The sequence below is a fragment of the Larimichthys crocea genome, chromosome XII (genome assembly GCF_000972845.2).
Source record: "Larimichthys crocea isolate SSNF chromosome XII, L_crocea_2.0, whole genome shotgun sequence".
Classification (NCBI taxonomy): domain Eukaryota; kingdom Metazoa; phylum Chordata; class Actinopteri; family Sciaenidae; genus Larimichthys; species Larimichthys crocea.
In genome coordinates, this window is record NC_040022.1 from 27,830,012 (window position 1) to 27,846,744 (window position 16,733).

Here is a 16,733-nt window from a genome sequence, read left to right on the forward strand (position 1 = left end):
ACTAAATATATTTCATTGCTTACATCTATAACCACATCACACATCATGTTGTACTGATGGCCTATATATGTCACTGTACAGTGATTGCGGGTACTTTATTTGACTTTACTTTATGTAACTGTAGCTGGCTGAGTTGCTTCAGTTGGACACTCTAAACTAAACTAAACTAAACTAAAGTATTAATACTATAAAAAAAGTCATTAGTTTGCCTAATGGTTTTATTATATCTGAATTTAGTGGGCTGCAGCACCCATGCTTCCACATCCAGGAGAATATGAGCATAATTCAGATACAACACAATAATTGGAAAATAAGAGCAAAATGAAAATATAACATTTTAAAATATATTTATTTTAGAAACAGGGCGCCAGTTCGTTTGCTTGGTAGAGTGTACGCCCCATGTACAAAGACTCAGTCCTTAATACAGCGGCCCATGGTTTGATTCCTTTGTTGCATGTCATCCCCCTTTCTTTCTTTTCCCCCACTCTCATGTCACTTTTCAGCTGTATCTGACAAATAAACCTCCAAAAATAAAAATAAAAAAACATATTGAAAGATTATGCTGTTTAATACAACAGCTAAATTGCCTCAAGTTATTTCCCATTTTATTGTTGCTGTTTCCACATGACACATTTTCAGATTTTACTCTCTTAAATATTTAATATCTCTTTAAATATTTTTTATTGAATTTCAAGCAAATACAAAAATGTTGTTTATACAATGTACAATGTATTCTTGTGCACACACATGAACACGTAAAAAAATAATTTTACAGAGTAGATGTGAAAAAGGAGCCATATTTTTAAATATTGACATAACTAATATAATCAGTATTGACAAAACAGAGATGTTTTTTTCATTACAAAAGGCCCCTTGAAAACATTGTAGATATATCTGACAAGTATTATTTCAGACTGAAAAAAACAAACATTAAAAGGCTGGTTTTATTTTGAAAAACAATTACCGGAAGCGCGCGGTTCCTGCGTGTGACCTGACGTAGCTCCAGCCCAGAAGCAGCAGTAGACGGTTGATCGACGCATTTCTCCCGTCTGTCCAGGTGTGTGCGTGTGTGTGTTGTGTGTTTGTGGAGTGAACACGCAGTGTGTGTTTGAGGAGTCCACAGCAGGTGAGTTCACACACGTCTGCTTGTTAAACACTTGATGTGACGCAGTTCGCCTCCAGCTGAAGCGCAGCTGTGTTGTGTAAGTTGCTGCTAACTTTTCACCGTTTACCGAAGAGTCGTACACGGGACAGGCCCACCGAAAGAAAGTGAAAGTTAACTCTGCGAGCACGTACTGGACAAAAATATGACTTATTAATATTTTCACGGAGACAAAGTGTGTGTGTGGCAGTCGGTGGTTGTTTTAAAGTTAACCCACAGGTTTCCACTGCGCTGTCACAAGTTACTTCAACACTCAGCTCTTGTCTTACATGTTGCTGTAACTACATTTATTTTTCACTGTTGTCGCTCAGTAGGTGGTTGAAAGAGGGCAGAAGCAGCCCACATTATGTGTGTATGTGTACGGCACAAGGCTCTGTGTTATTGTAATGTAATTAAATAATCATGTGACCTGCTTGATGAGAGAATTTCCGTTGCTGCGAGCTGAAACACTGAGTCACTCCGTGATGTCAGCACGGACCACTGTGTTTACACTTCACTGACAGAGTTCATATTGTGTGTTCATGTTAGAAATAGGTTGGAGTCTGTGCACATGTTCTTCTGAATATGACTCTGCAACATGGATCACATTTCTCCAGAGGTTCATCTGTAGAACATCTGGAACATCTTTAGGTTATCATTTTTAAAACTAGGTGCCACCGCGCCTGCCTTAAGATACACTCCAAAAGAAAAAAATAAAATCATACAAGAGTTCAATATACATATATAGATACACCTTTCAAGTATACAGATATGCACGTTGGATCATTTGTATCATGCACATATATATCTATGACAGTAAATATAGTTAAAAGTCATTCACAGTGCTATATTAAGTCATGCTGGTGGCAGACAAACAGTCAGAGTGCTCCCTCTGTATATAAAAGGCTCGTTCCAAGGTGATAAAACATACACAATATGACAAATCTTATTGATTTCAGGTGATTATACAACAATTAAAACATGTTTGTGAATATTATATTCAGTCTCTGTCTAAATCTGACACACTGGACTAAAATCCTAAAATGTTTTAAAAGAATTTAAATGTCTTTCCTTGTCTTTCCTCTCAGCATCATGGCGTCTGGAGGCCCCGTGATGAACGGCGACATCTCTCGCTCTTCCAGTCAGTCCGGCACGCTGGAGGAAACCTTGCAGCAGATGAACATCCTCATCCAGGAGAACCGAGACCTCAAGGGTAAGATGAGAAGGCGTGCGGTGTTTGGTTCAGAGCTGAGGGGAAAGTTTCTCATTTGAGCTTTTTATTGATTGTTGCTGCACTATTCAACAGCAACAGTAATCTGTCAGTCCTCCTTATCAGGAGTGTCTTGGGTCAAAGGTCAGTGTTCCTGGTGGCTCATCAGGGTGGAGTTTCTGACACGGTGTACGGAGAGAGGGAAGGTTAAGAAAGATAGTTATGGAAAGGGTCATAATTCAAATGTTCTGGCATTTATTCACATTCTCTGTGTGTGTCTCTCGCTCAGAGGCCCTGCGTCAGACCAACCTGACGATGAAGGAGCGTTTCGAGGATCTGGCTGCGTGGCGGGAGAAGCAGCGGGAGGAGCGGGGCTTCCTGGAGAGCAAGCTGGCAGAGGCTCGGAGGCACATGGAAGCACTGACGCTCCAAAACCAGGAGCTGAGCCAGAGACCGGGAAAGGATGGGAAGACCGGGGGCTTAATGGTGAGGGTGGACTGATAATACTTGTGTTTATTTGTTAGATTTTGGGTGAGAGCAGCTTATGTCATATATTTCTAATTGTACATTAAAATTCACTAGATTTCAGCTTCTGTCAAACTAAAACCAAATGAACACTTTAACTACTTAATATTAACTACTTAGAGTTAGTGACTTGTGATGTCGTCTCCAGGTGGTGTCATCCAATCAGAACACAGAGATTGACGCCCTGCGTGCCCAGGTTGCTCGCCTGCAGGAGGAGAAGAACGCCCTGGTGGCCATGAACTCTGAGCTGCAGCTGAAGGCGGACCAGGACTCGCATGACGACTCCTTCATTGAGATCATCAGGGTTACGGTGAAGAGCAACCCACGCCCACAGTTTGGTTCTGTGATTGTGATGAACTTATAGTGGGGTATAAACCAAAGTTTGCGATCTAACTGGGTGTTTTTCTTCACAGGATGGAGGCGTAGACGGTGTGAACGATGTGTGCGGTTCAGAGCGGACCAGACGTCCGGACCTGAGCATGACGGCGTCCCGGCTGGACAGTGAGGAGGTGACCGTCAGCCAGCTCCTCCAGTCACTCAGGAACGAGACGCAGCGGGCCGAGCGGCTGCAGGCCCTGTTGCAGGAGTCTGCTGCCAGGTAGACGACGGCAACTTAAATAATCCAAATTTATCTTATCTCACTTCTTGAAATGTGTTTTTTAACATTCACTTGAATCAAATCATGCAACAGAATTAGAGAGCTGGAGGAGAGGAAGAGCAGTGTAGATGAATCAACGCAGACCACCCAAGAAGAAACTACAGAACCCAAGGAGGATTCTGGGAAAGAGGAAAAGGTATTTTGCTCACTAGTAAATTTAGCAGAGGGAGGAAATGTTTGCAGTCATGAAGAATACATACAGTGTAGACTCTGCATTCTGATGACATTTAAAGCAGCATTATGTAACTTCTCTATCATAAAATAACAGATTTAGAATCATGTTGATGCTACACTGATGTATAATCAGGTGAATGATATCTCTGTTATTCACACTCTGCGCCCTGTACATCAGTTTCAGTGGACAGTAGAGTAAACTGCTGCAGACTGCAGCTGCTGTTTGCTAATGTGGACTCAGTTAGTTAGTTATGCTGCCCGGATTGTGAGCTCAGAGTTTTTACAGTGGTACTGCAGGTGTTCTGTGTTTTGGTTTGTACTGCCAAACAGAAATATACCAATTTCTACATGATTTTGTAGTCTCATCTCTGCAGACTGTTACTGATCCATAATCATTGCCATATCTGGCAGAGGTCAGCTGATGGTTGCATATTTTGTTTCCTTATCGCAATGTTTTGTGTGTCGCACAAATATTTGCAGGCAGCATCTGAGGTGGAGAATCTCAAGTCTCAAATGATGACGCTGTTCAAAGAACTGCAGCAGGCCCAGAGTAAGCTGGATGAAGCAGAAGATATGAAGAAGAACCTGCAGGACAGGTTATACCCACACTGCACAGATCTTTACTTTAAACACTAACCCATGAAAAGGATGTCTATATGTTCTATTCATGTTTGGATCTTTAAAGAAAAGCACACACATGCAAAGGTTTCCTCTTTTAATCTGTGTTCCGATGTTGAATCTGGACGTTTTCCTACTGTGTCTAGATGTCGGGAGGTGGAGCAGGACGTGACCACTCTGAAGGCCCAGCTGGTGGAAAAACAGGCTGTTCAGTCGGAGAATGACCGACTGAAGCTGCAGCTGGACAGCATGCAGGCCCAGAGCCAGCTGGAGCAGAGGAAGGCTGGGGAGGAGAGGTCAGACACACCCACCCACATATACTGAATACAGAGACATTCACTGCTTATTTTCAATCTCAACGGCATTTACTCTCCAGAAAAACAAGAAACTTGAATGCGTCCTTCCTCCTTTACAGGAACAACCTGGCCCAGCTAAAGGATGCTTACACCAAACTGTTTGAAGACTACAACGAACTCAAAGAGGAGATGAAGAAGAAAGAGGTCAGTTTATGGAGCATAATGAGGAGCCTTTTCTGATTTGAGCAAACTCCATGCAGTTCTGAGACTATAAACAATAAGAAATGAGAGCCAGGCGTGTTTGACCTTTGCCCTCTGCTCCTGCAGTCTCACACGGTGCAGAAGGAGGTGGTGGACCAGCTGCAGGAGCGACTGACTGCTGCTGAAGAGGCCCTGGCTGCTAAACAGGAAAAGATTGATCTCATGAAGCAGGAGATCTTCCAGAAGGAGAAGGAGCTGGAGACCATATCTGTGTTCCAGGCTCAGGTCAGCGCACACATAAATGTTTTGTACATTTTGTTTCATTTAACCAGCTGTCATCACACTTCTTTCTGAACTCTGTGTGCAGGCAGAGGTCTATTCCTCAGACTTCTATGCAGAGCGAGCAGCGAGGGAGAAGCTTCATGAAGAGAGGGAACGTCTGGCCGCTCAGCTGGAGTATGTAAAGAAGCAGAACACTCACCTGCAGGAGGAGATGGACTCACTGGGACGGTACGGACTCAAACAGAAGACCAAGTCTGGTTCCACACCTGTAGTCCAGTTCACTTCATTATCTTTTTTAGTGGTAGTCTGGTTCCTTTTCACACTGTAATAGAGCTTGTGACAGACGACAATACATGCCACTAGGGACACGCTGGGAAACACACACTCTCCAGGATAACTGTGAAGTCGACACATTAGCACGACAGCATGACTTGGACTGTGTGGACCTGTTTCTCAGTGGGGACCCAGTTCTCTTTCCTCCAACAGTTTAACTTGTGTTTCTTTACAGGCGGTCGCTGAATGAGATGCAGAGGAGACACGTATCAATGGGAGGGAGTACACACGGAGCCGGCGCTACTCTGGTCGGAAGAGGTACATTGGTTTTTATGTCCTGAGCGTAGACTTCCAGGCATATTTCCTCTCAGGCTGTTTACAAATTCCACGTCTTTTACCTGGTTTGTGTTATGGAATTTTCTATCCTTAGGTTACTTGAGGTCACGTGTGGGCCTTGAGGTCCTCGGCAGTATTAATTGTTTGTTTTAGACTAAGTGCCACCATATCTCAACACTGTGGTGTCCAGGGTCGAAGAGACCTTTTGCTGCCTTCCTAGTCATAATAGATAGCTTGTTATTGACGTTCCAATCTGCGTAAACAGACATCTGTGTCTCCAGACTAGAATATGCTGACAATAACACCTCCATGGGTAAAGACATTCTCTGTGACTAATTCTGGGTGTATAGTATTTGTGGTGTTATCTTGGACTTTAAAGTCTGACCACCAGGATGAGTTGGGCAGAATCTGAGACCGACTCAGGCACTTCTGATGAACTTTGAGAGTGTCTCTAATTCTCCTTGATCAATCGTCAATAAATAATACAGCATAAGACATCAGAGGCTCCTGAACACTTTCTTTCTTTCTCACCTCACCATTGACCTTTGACTTCAGCAATTTCTCCACAACAGTTTGATGGAGCTTTTAAAGAATAATTTGTCATTTTGGGTAATATGCTCACTCCTTTTCTTGCCAAGTTAGTTGAGAAGATACATACCACTCTCATGTCTGTATGCTAAATATGATGCTAAAGCCAGGAGACAGTTAGCTTTGGTTAGAAGAAAGACTGGAAGAAAGAGGAAATGGCTGTTCTTGGCTGGGCTAGAGACTTCCTGGAGTTTTCCTGTTCCTCACTGATCCGGCCGGAAATATAACCAGACTGTAACTTCCTAGGTAGGCTAGCTGTTTCCCCCTGTGTCCAGTCTTTATGCTAAGCTAAGCTAACCTGGCTTCTGGTTCTAGATTCATTTTTAGCGTACAGATATGAAAGTCATATCGATCTTCTCATGTAACTCTTGGCAAGAAAGCAAATAAACAGATTTCGATTGGTCGAACTTGTTGCGACATGTTCAGCTTGTGATCATTGTCTCTGCCTCTCAGGAGCTGATTGGCAGCATCAGGGGAATATTCCCGAACACGCCTGTCCCAAGTGCAACGAGATCCTGCCAGACCTGGACTCCCTGCAGATCCACATCATGGACTGCATCAACTAGACCTCCATCTGTACAAGCATTCACAGCAACTGCAGCTCCTTTTAGCACTGTAATCTGAGTCTTCCTCTGCTTTTACCTGTACCTCTACTCAGATCCTGAGACACACACTCGATAGTGACAAGATGGAAACAGTTTGAATTTGGTAGGATTTAACGAGAAGGATTTCAAGTCTGGAAATAAATGGCTTGTTAGTTTATTAAATTTGAAAATTGCTTAGAAAGATTTGAAATAGAAGAGGGAAATATTGTAGGACACATCTTTAAGTCTCTTTTTGTACCCATGTCATGTGGCACATACATAATGAAGGAGATGAAGTTTCATTTCTTTAAGGCTGGAATATCAAAAATGGAAACTGGACAGACACTTTGGTATGATTTCAGTTTGGTGCTCTCTGCCTGCACGTTCACACATTAAGTCAGTTCAGCATTTACAAGTCGCATTTGTTTGCTCTCTGAAGGCTTTTTTTCCCTCATGATTGGTTTGTTGGTGTTGGGAAAAGGAGCATATGCACCATGTAGGCACTTTAATATGAAGATATAGATTTTATTTTGACAGTGCATATGGTATCTGGTATTTTAAACATAATATATATTTAACTTGTTAATCATTCTATCACTTTAAGTGACAGCCTTCGTATGTGCAGGAGGCACCAACACCCTGCTCTTCTGATTCCATGTTATTCTGTGAATAAAAATAATGATCTGCAAATGTCTGTCGGCTTTTTCTCATTTTATGACATAAGATTAAGATTATTTCACAGACTCAACAAGTGTTTGTGTCAGTTGCCTGAGTGGGTCAAGTGGTGTCAGAAGTTGAGGCCTGGCAACACATGGAGGGCGACACCATGAAAAGAGGTGCTAGAAAGACAGAGCACCATCATCAGGATCCAGATGATGGTGCGCCAGGTGTTGCAGCTGACCAGCAGGGGGCCACAGCAGCCAGCAACCCTGATAATCTGAAGAGTCAATACGCAAGAACTGAGATGAAGAAGCATGCAGATCCAAGCGCAAGTAAAAGAACTGGGAGATGAATGTGAGAGCAGAACTGAGCGAGTAGTTGATGATGGCATCAATGAGATAGACCCTGGACTGAGGGCCAGTCAGCAAGCCAGCTGGCTGTACCACCGCCAGAGGGCACCACATGTTTACAGGGACCCCAAGTTGATGCCACTCGCTGCTGATGATGACAATGAACATTACCTCACAACATTCAAAAGAATAGCTGCTTGGGCAGACTGACAATTCCCTCTCCTTGTAGGCATGAAGAACAAACTACAGTGACCATAAAATGTGCGGAAATTGCAAATATCTACAGCCTGTGTTCAGCTGGTCCGTTTTGGGCTAATGTAGAAACATAGTGATTTAACATGGTGGACTCGATAGAAGAGGACACACAGTGTCTGTAGATATAAAAGGCTCATTCTGAAGAAACAAAAACAACAACAATTAAGTGATTATTCACTAATGAAAACATAGTTATGAATATTAAATTATGTAAATAGAGTCCCCTTAATCTACTCACTGGACCTTTAAATTAGAATAGATATTTCATACAGTCATAGTGATGATGGAATACCGTGCATGTGACTTCTGTCCTAAACAATCAACTTGTGTCAACATTACCAAAATAGCCAGTTCTGTCACAGTTGGTGTGAAATAGAAATAAAATATGACTTTGATGATCAAAAGGTAGCTTGATGTTGCAAGAGTGAGATGAGAATATTGATACCACTCTCATGTTTGTAGATATGACTCCAAGGCCTGGAAGAGGTGATGAAGGAGTGTCATCATCACTGCTCTCCACCTGCTGAATGTACTTCCTCTTCTCTACCAAACGGTTCTAGCTCCAATTTAGAGATTTGAATTAAATGTTAACAGAATTTGCATTACTCATAATAAGTCATGTTTAAAATGAACATGAGGTTCAGATTTGTATCAACTTCATGCAAGTTTAACGTGTTCATACAGTTTATTCTGTGTTGTGTGACTCCAGATGTGAAAGAAAGGCAGAACTGTTTTTTAGATTTGTTCACGCCTGACTGGTTTAGATTTGGTGACATTGTCAAATCTGACCCTCTTAAAAAAAAAGTTTGGACACCTCTGCTCTAGAGCAATTATTATTATACAAAGTGGATACTACTGGGATACTTTTATGACATACAGTAACTTCAAACAGAATAGTAATATACTCTTTTTGATACATCAGACAGACAGAAAATACAGTAATATAAAACAACAATATAAACACTGCAAATAGAAATAAAAGTGTGTATAGAAATAAGAAATACACATAAAATTCAAAGTGTATTCCCTGAGTGTTGCCTTCCAGGCACACTGCTCCCTGGCTCCTAACTTATCAGCCATCGAAAACAGATCGATTAAAGCCTATAACTGTAAAGGGTATGGTTGGGGATTGGACAGAGTTGACAACAGTGTCTGTGAATCCGAGCGACATTTGATAATAGACAGTACAAAGGGAGGTGTGCCTGTAAGACAAATTAAAGGGCAAAATACATCCAAGTCCAGTAGCGCCGCCTTGCTATGGCGCCTTTTACGCTCCTGACTCTCCGTGGGCAAACATTGCAACAAAATCAATATTAGCAGAAAATAATTCAGTGTAATATAGATATATTATCTTAGAATAAAGTTTACTTTAAAGATATTTAGTTCTCATATGGAAAAGTTTTTCTACGACACACACACACTCTTTTATTTCAGTCAGGCAGATCTTTGGGCACCTACAACAGCTTTGACAACACAGCGGGGTCCTTCGTTTGGCGCCAGTTTAGAGTTTCTCCCTCGCTCTCAGTGAGGTTGTAAAGATGAGATGTGAGATGTGAGATGTGAGCTCTGTGCTCTGCTTTTTATGAAACATGACTCATGACCTGTCCGCAGCCGGACGCGCTTCTGATCATTAGGAAGCCAGTGACACACGGACGGCCTGCACGGAGCTGTAACATCTGTCAGAGCTGCGTTAGAGCCAGGAAAGGACACGAAGCTGCGACACTAGGACTCAAGGTGAGCTGTCTGTCTCCTTATCACTGAGGAACTTTAAATACAAACAAGCTGCGACACTAGGACTCAAGGTAAGCTGTCTGTCTCCGTATCACTGAGGAACTTTAAATACAAACAAGCTGCGATGTTACAGTTATTACGCTTTAGTCAGTGTTAAATGTTGAACTGCTGTCTGTTTGAATGGAGCCAGTAAAGCGGAGTGTCGCCTCAGGCTGACTGCAGTGAAATGACTTCACATTATACAGCCTAATGTTTGCCACTGTGTGCTTTGTCCTTATACAAACACACCGGTGTGGTTACACAGACATAACTTATCTCAACATAGCACTTCAACTATGGTCAAAATATTCTAGTGTTATTGGTATTGCACACTGTGCCATAGTGTAATACTAGTTTAATGCAATATTTTAAAAGATATATATATATATATATATATAGAAGATATATATATATAGCGTGAAAATGTTTTTATTCATGGTCTGCCGTTCATTTGATTGTCTATTTTTCTCTCCACACACAATCATTTCAATGTCTGCCTTCTTGCAGGTCACAAGGTCTGAAATCTGAAATCAGCACCACTGATAACGAATCATTTAAAATGGAGAGTGAGTATCATGAGATTTAAAAAAAAAAAAAAAAAAATTAAAGTACAGCTTCATGAATCTGTGAGGACGTAAGACAGTTGACATCTTCTCTCTCTCTCTTCCCAGGTGAGGATGATCTGGACATTTTGACAGCGCTGCTGGCTGAGAGCGAGGGCGTCGGAGAAGAACAGGACGGTCGGGAGCAGGCGGACGACTTGGATGGCCTGTTTGATGATGATGACGACGATGATGAAGGGGAGTACAAAGATGGCATTGAGGAGGAGGAAGAGCGAGATGTGCAGACAGAGGACGTGGCATCAGATCTCTTCGGAGACGTGGATGACATTGAAAATGAAGACAAAGACGCTCAAGTGAAAGGAAGCGGAGGGGAAGCCTGTGAGAGCCTGAACAAATCGAAGGAGGATTTGCAAGGTGAACTGCGCTGCATTCTCTTCTCTGATCTGCTTCCTGTTACGATGTGTTTTAGTTCAGTTAGCCTGCTCGTTGGGTTTAATGGTGGAGCTTTTTGTCTTTCCTCAGATGAACTCAGGCGCATGCAGGAGCAGATGCAGCGATTGCAGCAGCAGCTGGAAGCAAGCCAGAAGGCTTCTACCTCATCTTCAACTCCAGCCAAGACTGCAGGGAGCTTGGCTAGTCCCAAACCAACCACCCCTAAACTCAACACCTCCAAAACGACTCAGGGCAAACCAGCCACTGCCACACAGAAGACAAAGACACAAGCAGGTAAACATTTAGTGGCTCACCAGCCACGGTTGCTGCTGGCTGCTTCTGCTATTTTCTGATGAATAAATTGGATTTATCTTCTGACAGCAGCATCTTCATCCACTCCTGTCAGAGGAGGAGGTGTGAAGCTCCAGGAGTCCTCTGACTTTTTCGATCAGCTCAACAATGCTGACTCCTTCAAGCGCAAACCCAGGGTAGCCCACCATCCCAAACCCAGCACGTCACCAGGTATAGGACTTATTGTAACGCAACCATTTCCATAAACTAAAATGATTTTAAGGTCACAGTTTGAGTGGATTTTCTTCACTGTTGTCTCATCAGAAAACAACAGAGGGCCACTGGTAGAGATAAAGGTTGGCAGCTCCTTCCAGCCAGCAGAGAGCACCAGCAAGGTCAGCAATCCTCTGCGTTCACCTCCGTCGTCTCAAAGCAGAGCTGCACCAGCTGCATCAGCAGCGCAGCCTAAACCTCCTTCTCTCCCTCCCCTTTCTAAAGATGTGGGCGTTGAGAAATACTCAGGTTTGCGGCTCAGGTGAGGACACTGACGTGATAGAAACCACAGCTTTTTTAAATTACACACAAACATATCCAGACCTTCTTCCAGTGTCTCAGTTTAAATCTGGGCTCTTTTCAGAAAGCCACGGGTTTCCTCCAGCGACATGGACCGAAGGATGGCCGACCGCCGCCTGATCCGTCTGTCGCAGGTGCCGGAGCGTTTGGCTCGGGAGAAGCTGGAGGAGAGCGACTGGGTGACCTTCGCAGTGCTGGTCCACAAGGCGACGCCACAAAGCAGCAGCAGTGTAGGTCTAACGCTCAAACCTGCCATCTCTGGATAGAATCTACTGCGTTTTGCCAAGAGCAAAAACATTTGCCAACTAAATCCAACATTTTTTAAGTCAAAGTTCATCTATAGATTACTCTTCAAGCAGTGTCCTGTTTTTTGATGCTGACCCTAAATGTTTAGGCTTAGTTCACATTCTTTACAAACTCAATAACAGACACTTTCCCCAACTGGCATATCTTGATTGGTATAAAGTCAGTTTCATAACTTTGGAATCACTGTGCATTGTCCCATGTTTTTTTTAAATGAGTGCTTCCTCTCTGCAGGGCAAAACCTTCAGCATCTGGAAACTGAACGACCTCCATAACCTGGAGGTGTACGTGTCTCTGCTTCTGTTTGGAGAAGTTCATAAAGAGCACTGGAAGACGGAGCCGGGCACTGTCATCGGCCTTCTCAACCCAAACCCGATGAAGCAGAAAGACGGATATGATGGGGTGAGTGGACAATCTGAACTGAATAGAACGTGCGTTCATGTTAATACAGAATCTGAATTACATGTCAGTGAGAGGCTTTAATTAGATTTGATAGAGAATCAAAGCTGTGAATTAATCTCAAACGCTGTAGTTAAAAAAAAAAAAAAGACTGTTGATGTGAAAACTGAGAATGGGTCAGGATGTTGAGGTTGCTCTGAGCTCATTACCTTATGAAAATGAACTGGTATTCACTTGTGGTGAGGAGATAACATCTCCTTTATATTTTACTGAATGTTTGTGAGATTTTTTTGGCATTAAAGGCCAATGAAAGCAGACTGGTGCTGTAGGTGAAAATAGCTCGACAAACTGAGATGTTAAGAGAGGAAAGCCAGAGCTGTTGCCAACTGCAACACACACACACACACACACACACACACACACACACACAGAGGGTACAATTTTGGCTTCGGTATCAGAAAACTATTAGCACTACAGCAGCTTTGTTGCTGTTCACTGTTTCTGCATCGAGTTTGACTGTTTTTTCCATCACACTCTAAACTATGTAGCTTCACTGATGCTCGGCCTTTTGCACTTTACTTTTGAACCACTTTTTTTTCTTTCTTTTTTTTTTATATTATTTTTTTGGCCTTTTGCCTTTTATTGATAGAACAGCTGAAGATCGACAGGAAACGTGGGGAGGGAGATGGGGAATGACATTTGGGAAAGAGCTAAATGCCGCCCCACTTTTTAACCTCTTTTTGATTTTCAATATTACCATCCATCTCTGGCAGGAGATTATCATTATCACTTAATCTGCGTGTTATTTTCTCTATTCTTAGATTAATCGTTGCTCATCATGTCAGAAAATAGTCAACAATGTCCACTATCATTTTATTCACTCCAACCTGCAGTCTAAAGCAAAAGATATTCAGTTTGTAATAATAAACCAGAAAAAAGAATCAAATTCAAACAGATTTTTTTTGTCCTTTTTGCGTAAAAAAAAATGGCCAAAACAATTTGTTTCTTATTAAGCGTGTTGCTGATTCATTTTCTTTTGATTTGTAACTGAGGACAATAACAATGACAACACATCATAAATCTATAAAACAAATTAAACTCAAAGCTTGTGTTGAACATGTGCAGGTGAGCCTGACGGTGGATCATCCACAGAAGGTGCTGCTGATGGGTGAAGCTCAGGATTACGGCACCTGCAAGGCGGCGAAGAAGAACGGAGAGCCCTGCTCTCAGATCGTCAACATGGTGGGTCCATCTCCTTCTCCCGTTCCTCACTTTGGGAGTACTCCGCTGTGTCTGACAGCCGTGCCGGTTTCTGTGTGTTTGTTTCTTTCACAGTACGAGTGTCAGTACTGCCAGTATCACGTCAAAGCTCAGTATAAGAAGATGAGCTCCAAGAGGGCCGAGCTGCAGTCGTCGTTTTCTGGGAAAGCTCCCAACAAGGTGAAGGGGAAGGGCGGAGGCCTGAGGGAGCGTCTGTGTCAGGACGGCTTCTACTACGGCGGCATGTCCTCAGCCGCCTGCGCCGCCTCACTGTGAGTCATGTTGTCGTTGTTTTGCAGTCAACTTCTCCCGACTGTTCCAGGACATGCTGTAGCGAGACAGCAATACATACTGCAGTCACAACCCTGTCAGTTGAATTCTGGCTGCAGTTATATTTTCACTTTTATAGTGTGTGAAGTCAGTGTGTGCAGGACTAACTGCAGCTTACAAAGCCAGGAACATCGTGTTGGACCTGCTGCCTGACATTTTCATTAAACGGGTCTGTGTGTGTTGCAGAACGGCGTCCAAACCGAACAAACCCACCCAGAAGACTCTGGACAAGCTGTTCGTGAAGGGCTCAGCTCAGCTCGTCGATCAGGCCAAAAGGCTTGGTGAGAACTGACACACTCCCATTCACAAACACATTTACAAGCCGGCACAAACCAGGTTGATAAAGATTCTCACGTTTGTGTTTCCCGTAGCCGTGCAGTCCGGTGAAGTTTCTGGTTGTTCGAATGAATTCAAGGGCCTGTTGTCGATGCCAACGCCTGGAGCTCTGCAGCTGAAGAAGCACTTAACGCAGAACAGCCAAGCAGGTACACAACCCGGAAACATTGCTGTGCCTTTCACTGCTCGTAACATAAATAAAGAATTGTCTGCAGCCTGGGTTGATCTCAGATCGGTGCAGTAGCTTTATGTTGACGTTGTCGTCCATCCTCAGTCTCCAAAAATGCAGCTGCAGCTCCACTTCAGTCCATCTCCGCCTCGGACCTGCTGAAGCAGCAGAAACAGAAGCAGAAGGAGTTCCTGCAGAACCGCCGGCAGAGGGCAGCGGAGATCCAGAAGAGAGTACTGCAGAGCTCAGCTGGACCCACACCTGGGTCATCCTCCTCCTCACTAAGCCGGGTCGGCCTGACGTCCCCAAAAGCAGCTTCTGAGGTCCCCAAGGCCACCCAAAGCCCCTCGGCTCCCCACGTCCCCACCCTGGGCCGAGGCTTCACTGAAGGGGAAGACATCCTCTTCTTTGAGAACAGCCCACCACCTGCGCCCGCCCCCAGTGGCCTCAGCCTATCAGCCGCCAAGATGGCTGCTCTGAAGAAGCTGAGAGCCAAAGGGACGGGACTGGAAAAGGAAGACCCCAACGCTGTGAAGAGGAAGAGGAGTAACGACACGGAGATAAACGCTCGGGTGGAGAGGAATCTCACCTCACCTAAGGGTGAGGACACACATACACACACACATATATAGATAGATTTAGATGTTAGTAAAATTTTGAATTCTCGTCTATAGATCAGCTTAATTGTTGCTCGTCATAACGTGTCCTTTTACTTGCCATGCAGGTGGGTCCTCCAGCAACGAGGAACAGGAACCGGCCCTGAAGAAGAAGCGAGATAAACTCCTTTACGTCCAGTCAGAGGAGTTTCAAAAGATCCTCAACGCCAAATCCCTTCACGGGGCAGCACTACAGGCGGTACGTTTTTCAGCACATCCAGCCGCATTTCCATATTTCAAACATTGTAAAGTGTGTCTGACATCACTGAATGTTGTCCCTCTCAGGCGGAGTACCAAGTGCAGGAGCGCTACTTTGATCCTCTGGTGAAAAAGGAGCAGATGGAGGAGAAGATGAAGGGCATCAGAGAGATGAAGTGTCGTGCCGTTACCTGTAAAAAGGTACCGAGTTAAATTCAGATATGAGGATGTTCAAACAAAAAGTTGCTCTCTTGGTGTATTAATCCTAAAACGATCATAAATGCTCTTGCCTCCAGTGTAGTTACACGTACTTCAAGCCGGCGGATCGTTGTGTGGAGCAGAATCATGATCTGCGGTGGCACGACGCCGTGAAGCGTTTCTTCAAATGTCCGTGTGGACAGAGATGCATCGCTCTGGACAGACTGCCCAACAAACACTGCAGGTAAGACTCCATGCTCTTGTCATCTCTTTCTCATTCATTCAAAGTTTTTCAGCGCTCCCAGCACTCACGGAAACGTAGAAATATATATTCTAACATACTAATGTTTTACCATTTCAGTAACTGCGGTCTGTTTAAATGGGAGCGTGACGGGATGCTGAAGGTAAAATCTCTCTCTGACTCAGATCAAAGAAAGAAAACATATTTCAGTGAAATAGACCTGATGTTGCTTTTTATATTTTATTTCAGGAGAAATCTGGACCCAAGATCGGTGGAGAGCTCCTCCTGCCTCGAGGAGAGGAGCACGGCAAGTTCCTCAACAGTGCGAAGTGATGACACCGAGCTGCTCGCTGAGGGAGCACGTTTAGATTTTTAAAGTTTATTGATTTGTTATTGATGATGTATACGTGAATGTCTGTGGAAACATTGGAAATGCTGGAGATAAGGTGATTAAAGTAATAATTTGCAACATTTCATCTCTCATAGTCTTTTTCCCAAAATACATTTTGAGATGTGATGGTAGGAAAAACAGCCGTTAATAATAAAAATTTGGCTGAATCCCATTTAGCCGCTTTAGTTTTAGTGTCCCGGTTTTGCTCCTGCTGGCTCACTGTCACACTGTCATGACTTACTGGGACTGAACAGAACAGAGCTATTGTTAATGTTATTAGGAACACATGCTTTTCCTGCTGCAACATGCCAAAACGTCTGCTGTCCTTTGAGACAATCTTAAACCAACTTCAGCGTTTTCTTTTCAAATACCTTTTTTTTTTTTTGTGCCATGAATGCACATAAAAGCCAGGTTACATCTGAGCAAAGGGACGTGATTAAAGCAACATTTGCATGCTTTTTCCTGCATGGGT

At 43.5% G+C, this 16,733-nt stretch overlaps 2 protein-coding genes across 6 annotated transcripts; both read left to right on the forward strand.

Moving 5' to 3' along the window:
* Positions 1-969: 969 nt before the first annotated feature.
* optn (optineurin) lies at positions 970-7,580 on the forward strand. 3 transcript variants are annotated; one of them, XM_010745430.3, is made up of 13 exons: positions 970-1,057; positions 2,230-2,354; positions 2,641-2,837; positions 3,025-3,186; positions 3,290-3,474; positions 3,568-3,670; positions 4,189-4,304; positions 4,473-4,622; positions 4,742-4,826; positions 4,950-5,108; positions 5,191-5,333; positions 5,614-5,696; positions 6,756-6,892. In XM_010745430.3, the coding sequence occupies exons 2-13, from the start codon at positions 2,234-2,236 to the stop codon at positions 6,866-6,868; spliced, it is 1,617 nt and encodes a 538-aa protein (XP_010743732.2). In that variant the 5' UTR covers positions 970-1,057; positions 2,230-2,233; the 3' UTR covers positions 6,869-6,892. The 3 variants fall into 3 exon arrangements, with proteins under 3 accessions (XP_010743732.2, XP_010743731.2, XP_027141194.1); XM_010745429.3 differs by having other exon boundaries at positions 984-1,126; positions 6,756-7,580; XM_027285393.1 differs by lacking the exon at positions 970-1,057 and adding an exon at positions 1,181-1,202.
* Positions 7,581-9,657: 2,077 nt separating this feature from the next.
* On the forward strand, positions 9,658-16,346 carry mcm10 (minichromosome maintenance 10 replication initiation factor). Of its 3 annotated transcripts, none has more exons than XM_019276573.2 (18): positions 9,658-9,953; positions 10,429-10,487; positions 10,593-10,898; positions 11,007-11,210; positions 11,298-11,438; positions 11,532-11,742; positions 11,845-12,010; positions 12,318-12,485; positions 13,608-13,724; positions 13,818-14,014; positions 14,259-14,353; positions 14,444-14,557; positions 14,683-15,177; positions 15,302-15,432; positions 15,519-15,632; positions 15,728-15,873; positions 15,991-16,033; positions 16,120-16,346. In XM_019276573.2, exons 2-18 carry the CDS (start codon positions 10,481-10,483, stop codon positions 16,201-16,203), a joined length of 2,739 nt encoding a protein of 912 aa, XP_019132118.2. In that variant the 5' UTR covers positions 9,658-9,953; positions 10,429-10,480; the 3' UTR covers positions 16,204-16,346. The 3 variants fall into 3 exon arrangements, with proteins under 3 accessions (XP_019132118.2, XP_019132117.2, XP_019132119.2); XM_019276572.2 differs by having other exon boundaries at positions 9,658-9,885; XM_019276574.2 differs by having other exon boundaries at positions 9,658-9,885; positions 11,301-11,438.
* Positions 16,347-16,733: the final 387 nt, after the last annotated feature.

What these genes read in the sequence shown, in the direction of transcription:
- optn (XM_010745430.3), top strand. Translation starts at nt 2,234, where the DNA reads ATGGCGTCTGGAGGCCCCGTGATGAACGGCGACATCTCTCGCTCTTCC. An exon ending in GGAAGACCGGGGGCTTAATG is followed by an intron (nt 2,838 to 3,024) that starts GTGAGGGTGGAC and finishes TGTCGTCTCCAG; the next exon opens with GTGGTGTCATCCAATCAGAA. An exon ending in AAGAAGAACCTGCAGGACAG is followed by an intron (nt 4,305 to 4,472) that starts GTTATACCCACA and finishes TACTGTGTCTAG; the next exon opens with ATGTCGGGAGGTGGAGCAGG.
- mcm10 (XM_019276573.2), top strand. An exon ending in TACTCAGGTTTGCGGCTCAG is followed by an intron (nt 11,743 to 11,844) that starts GTGAGGACACTG and finishes GGCTCTTTTCAG; the next exon opens with AAAGCCACGGGTTTCCTCCA. An exon ending in GCTCTCAGATCGTCAACATG is followed by an intron (nt 13,725 to 13,817) that starts GTGGGTCCATCT and finishes TTTCTTTCACAG; the next exon opens with TACGAGTGTCAGTACTGCCA.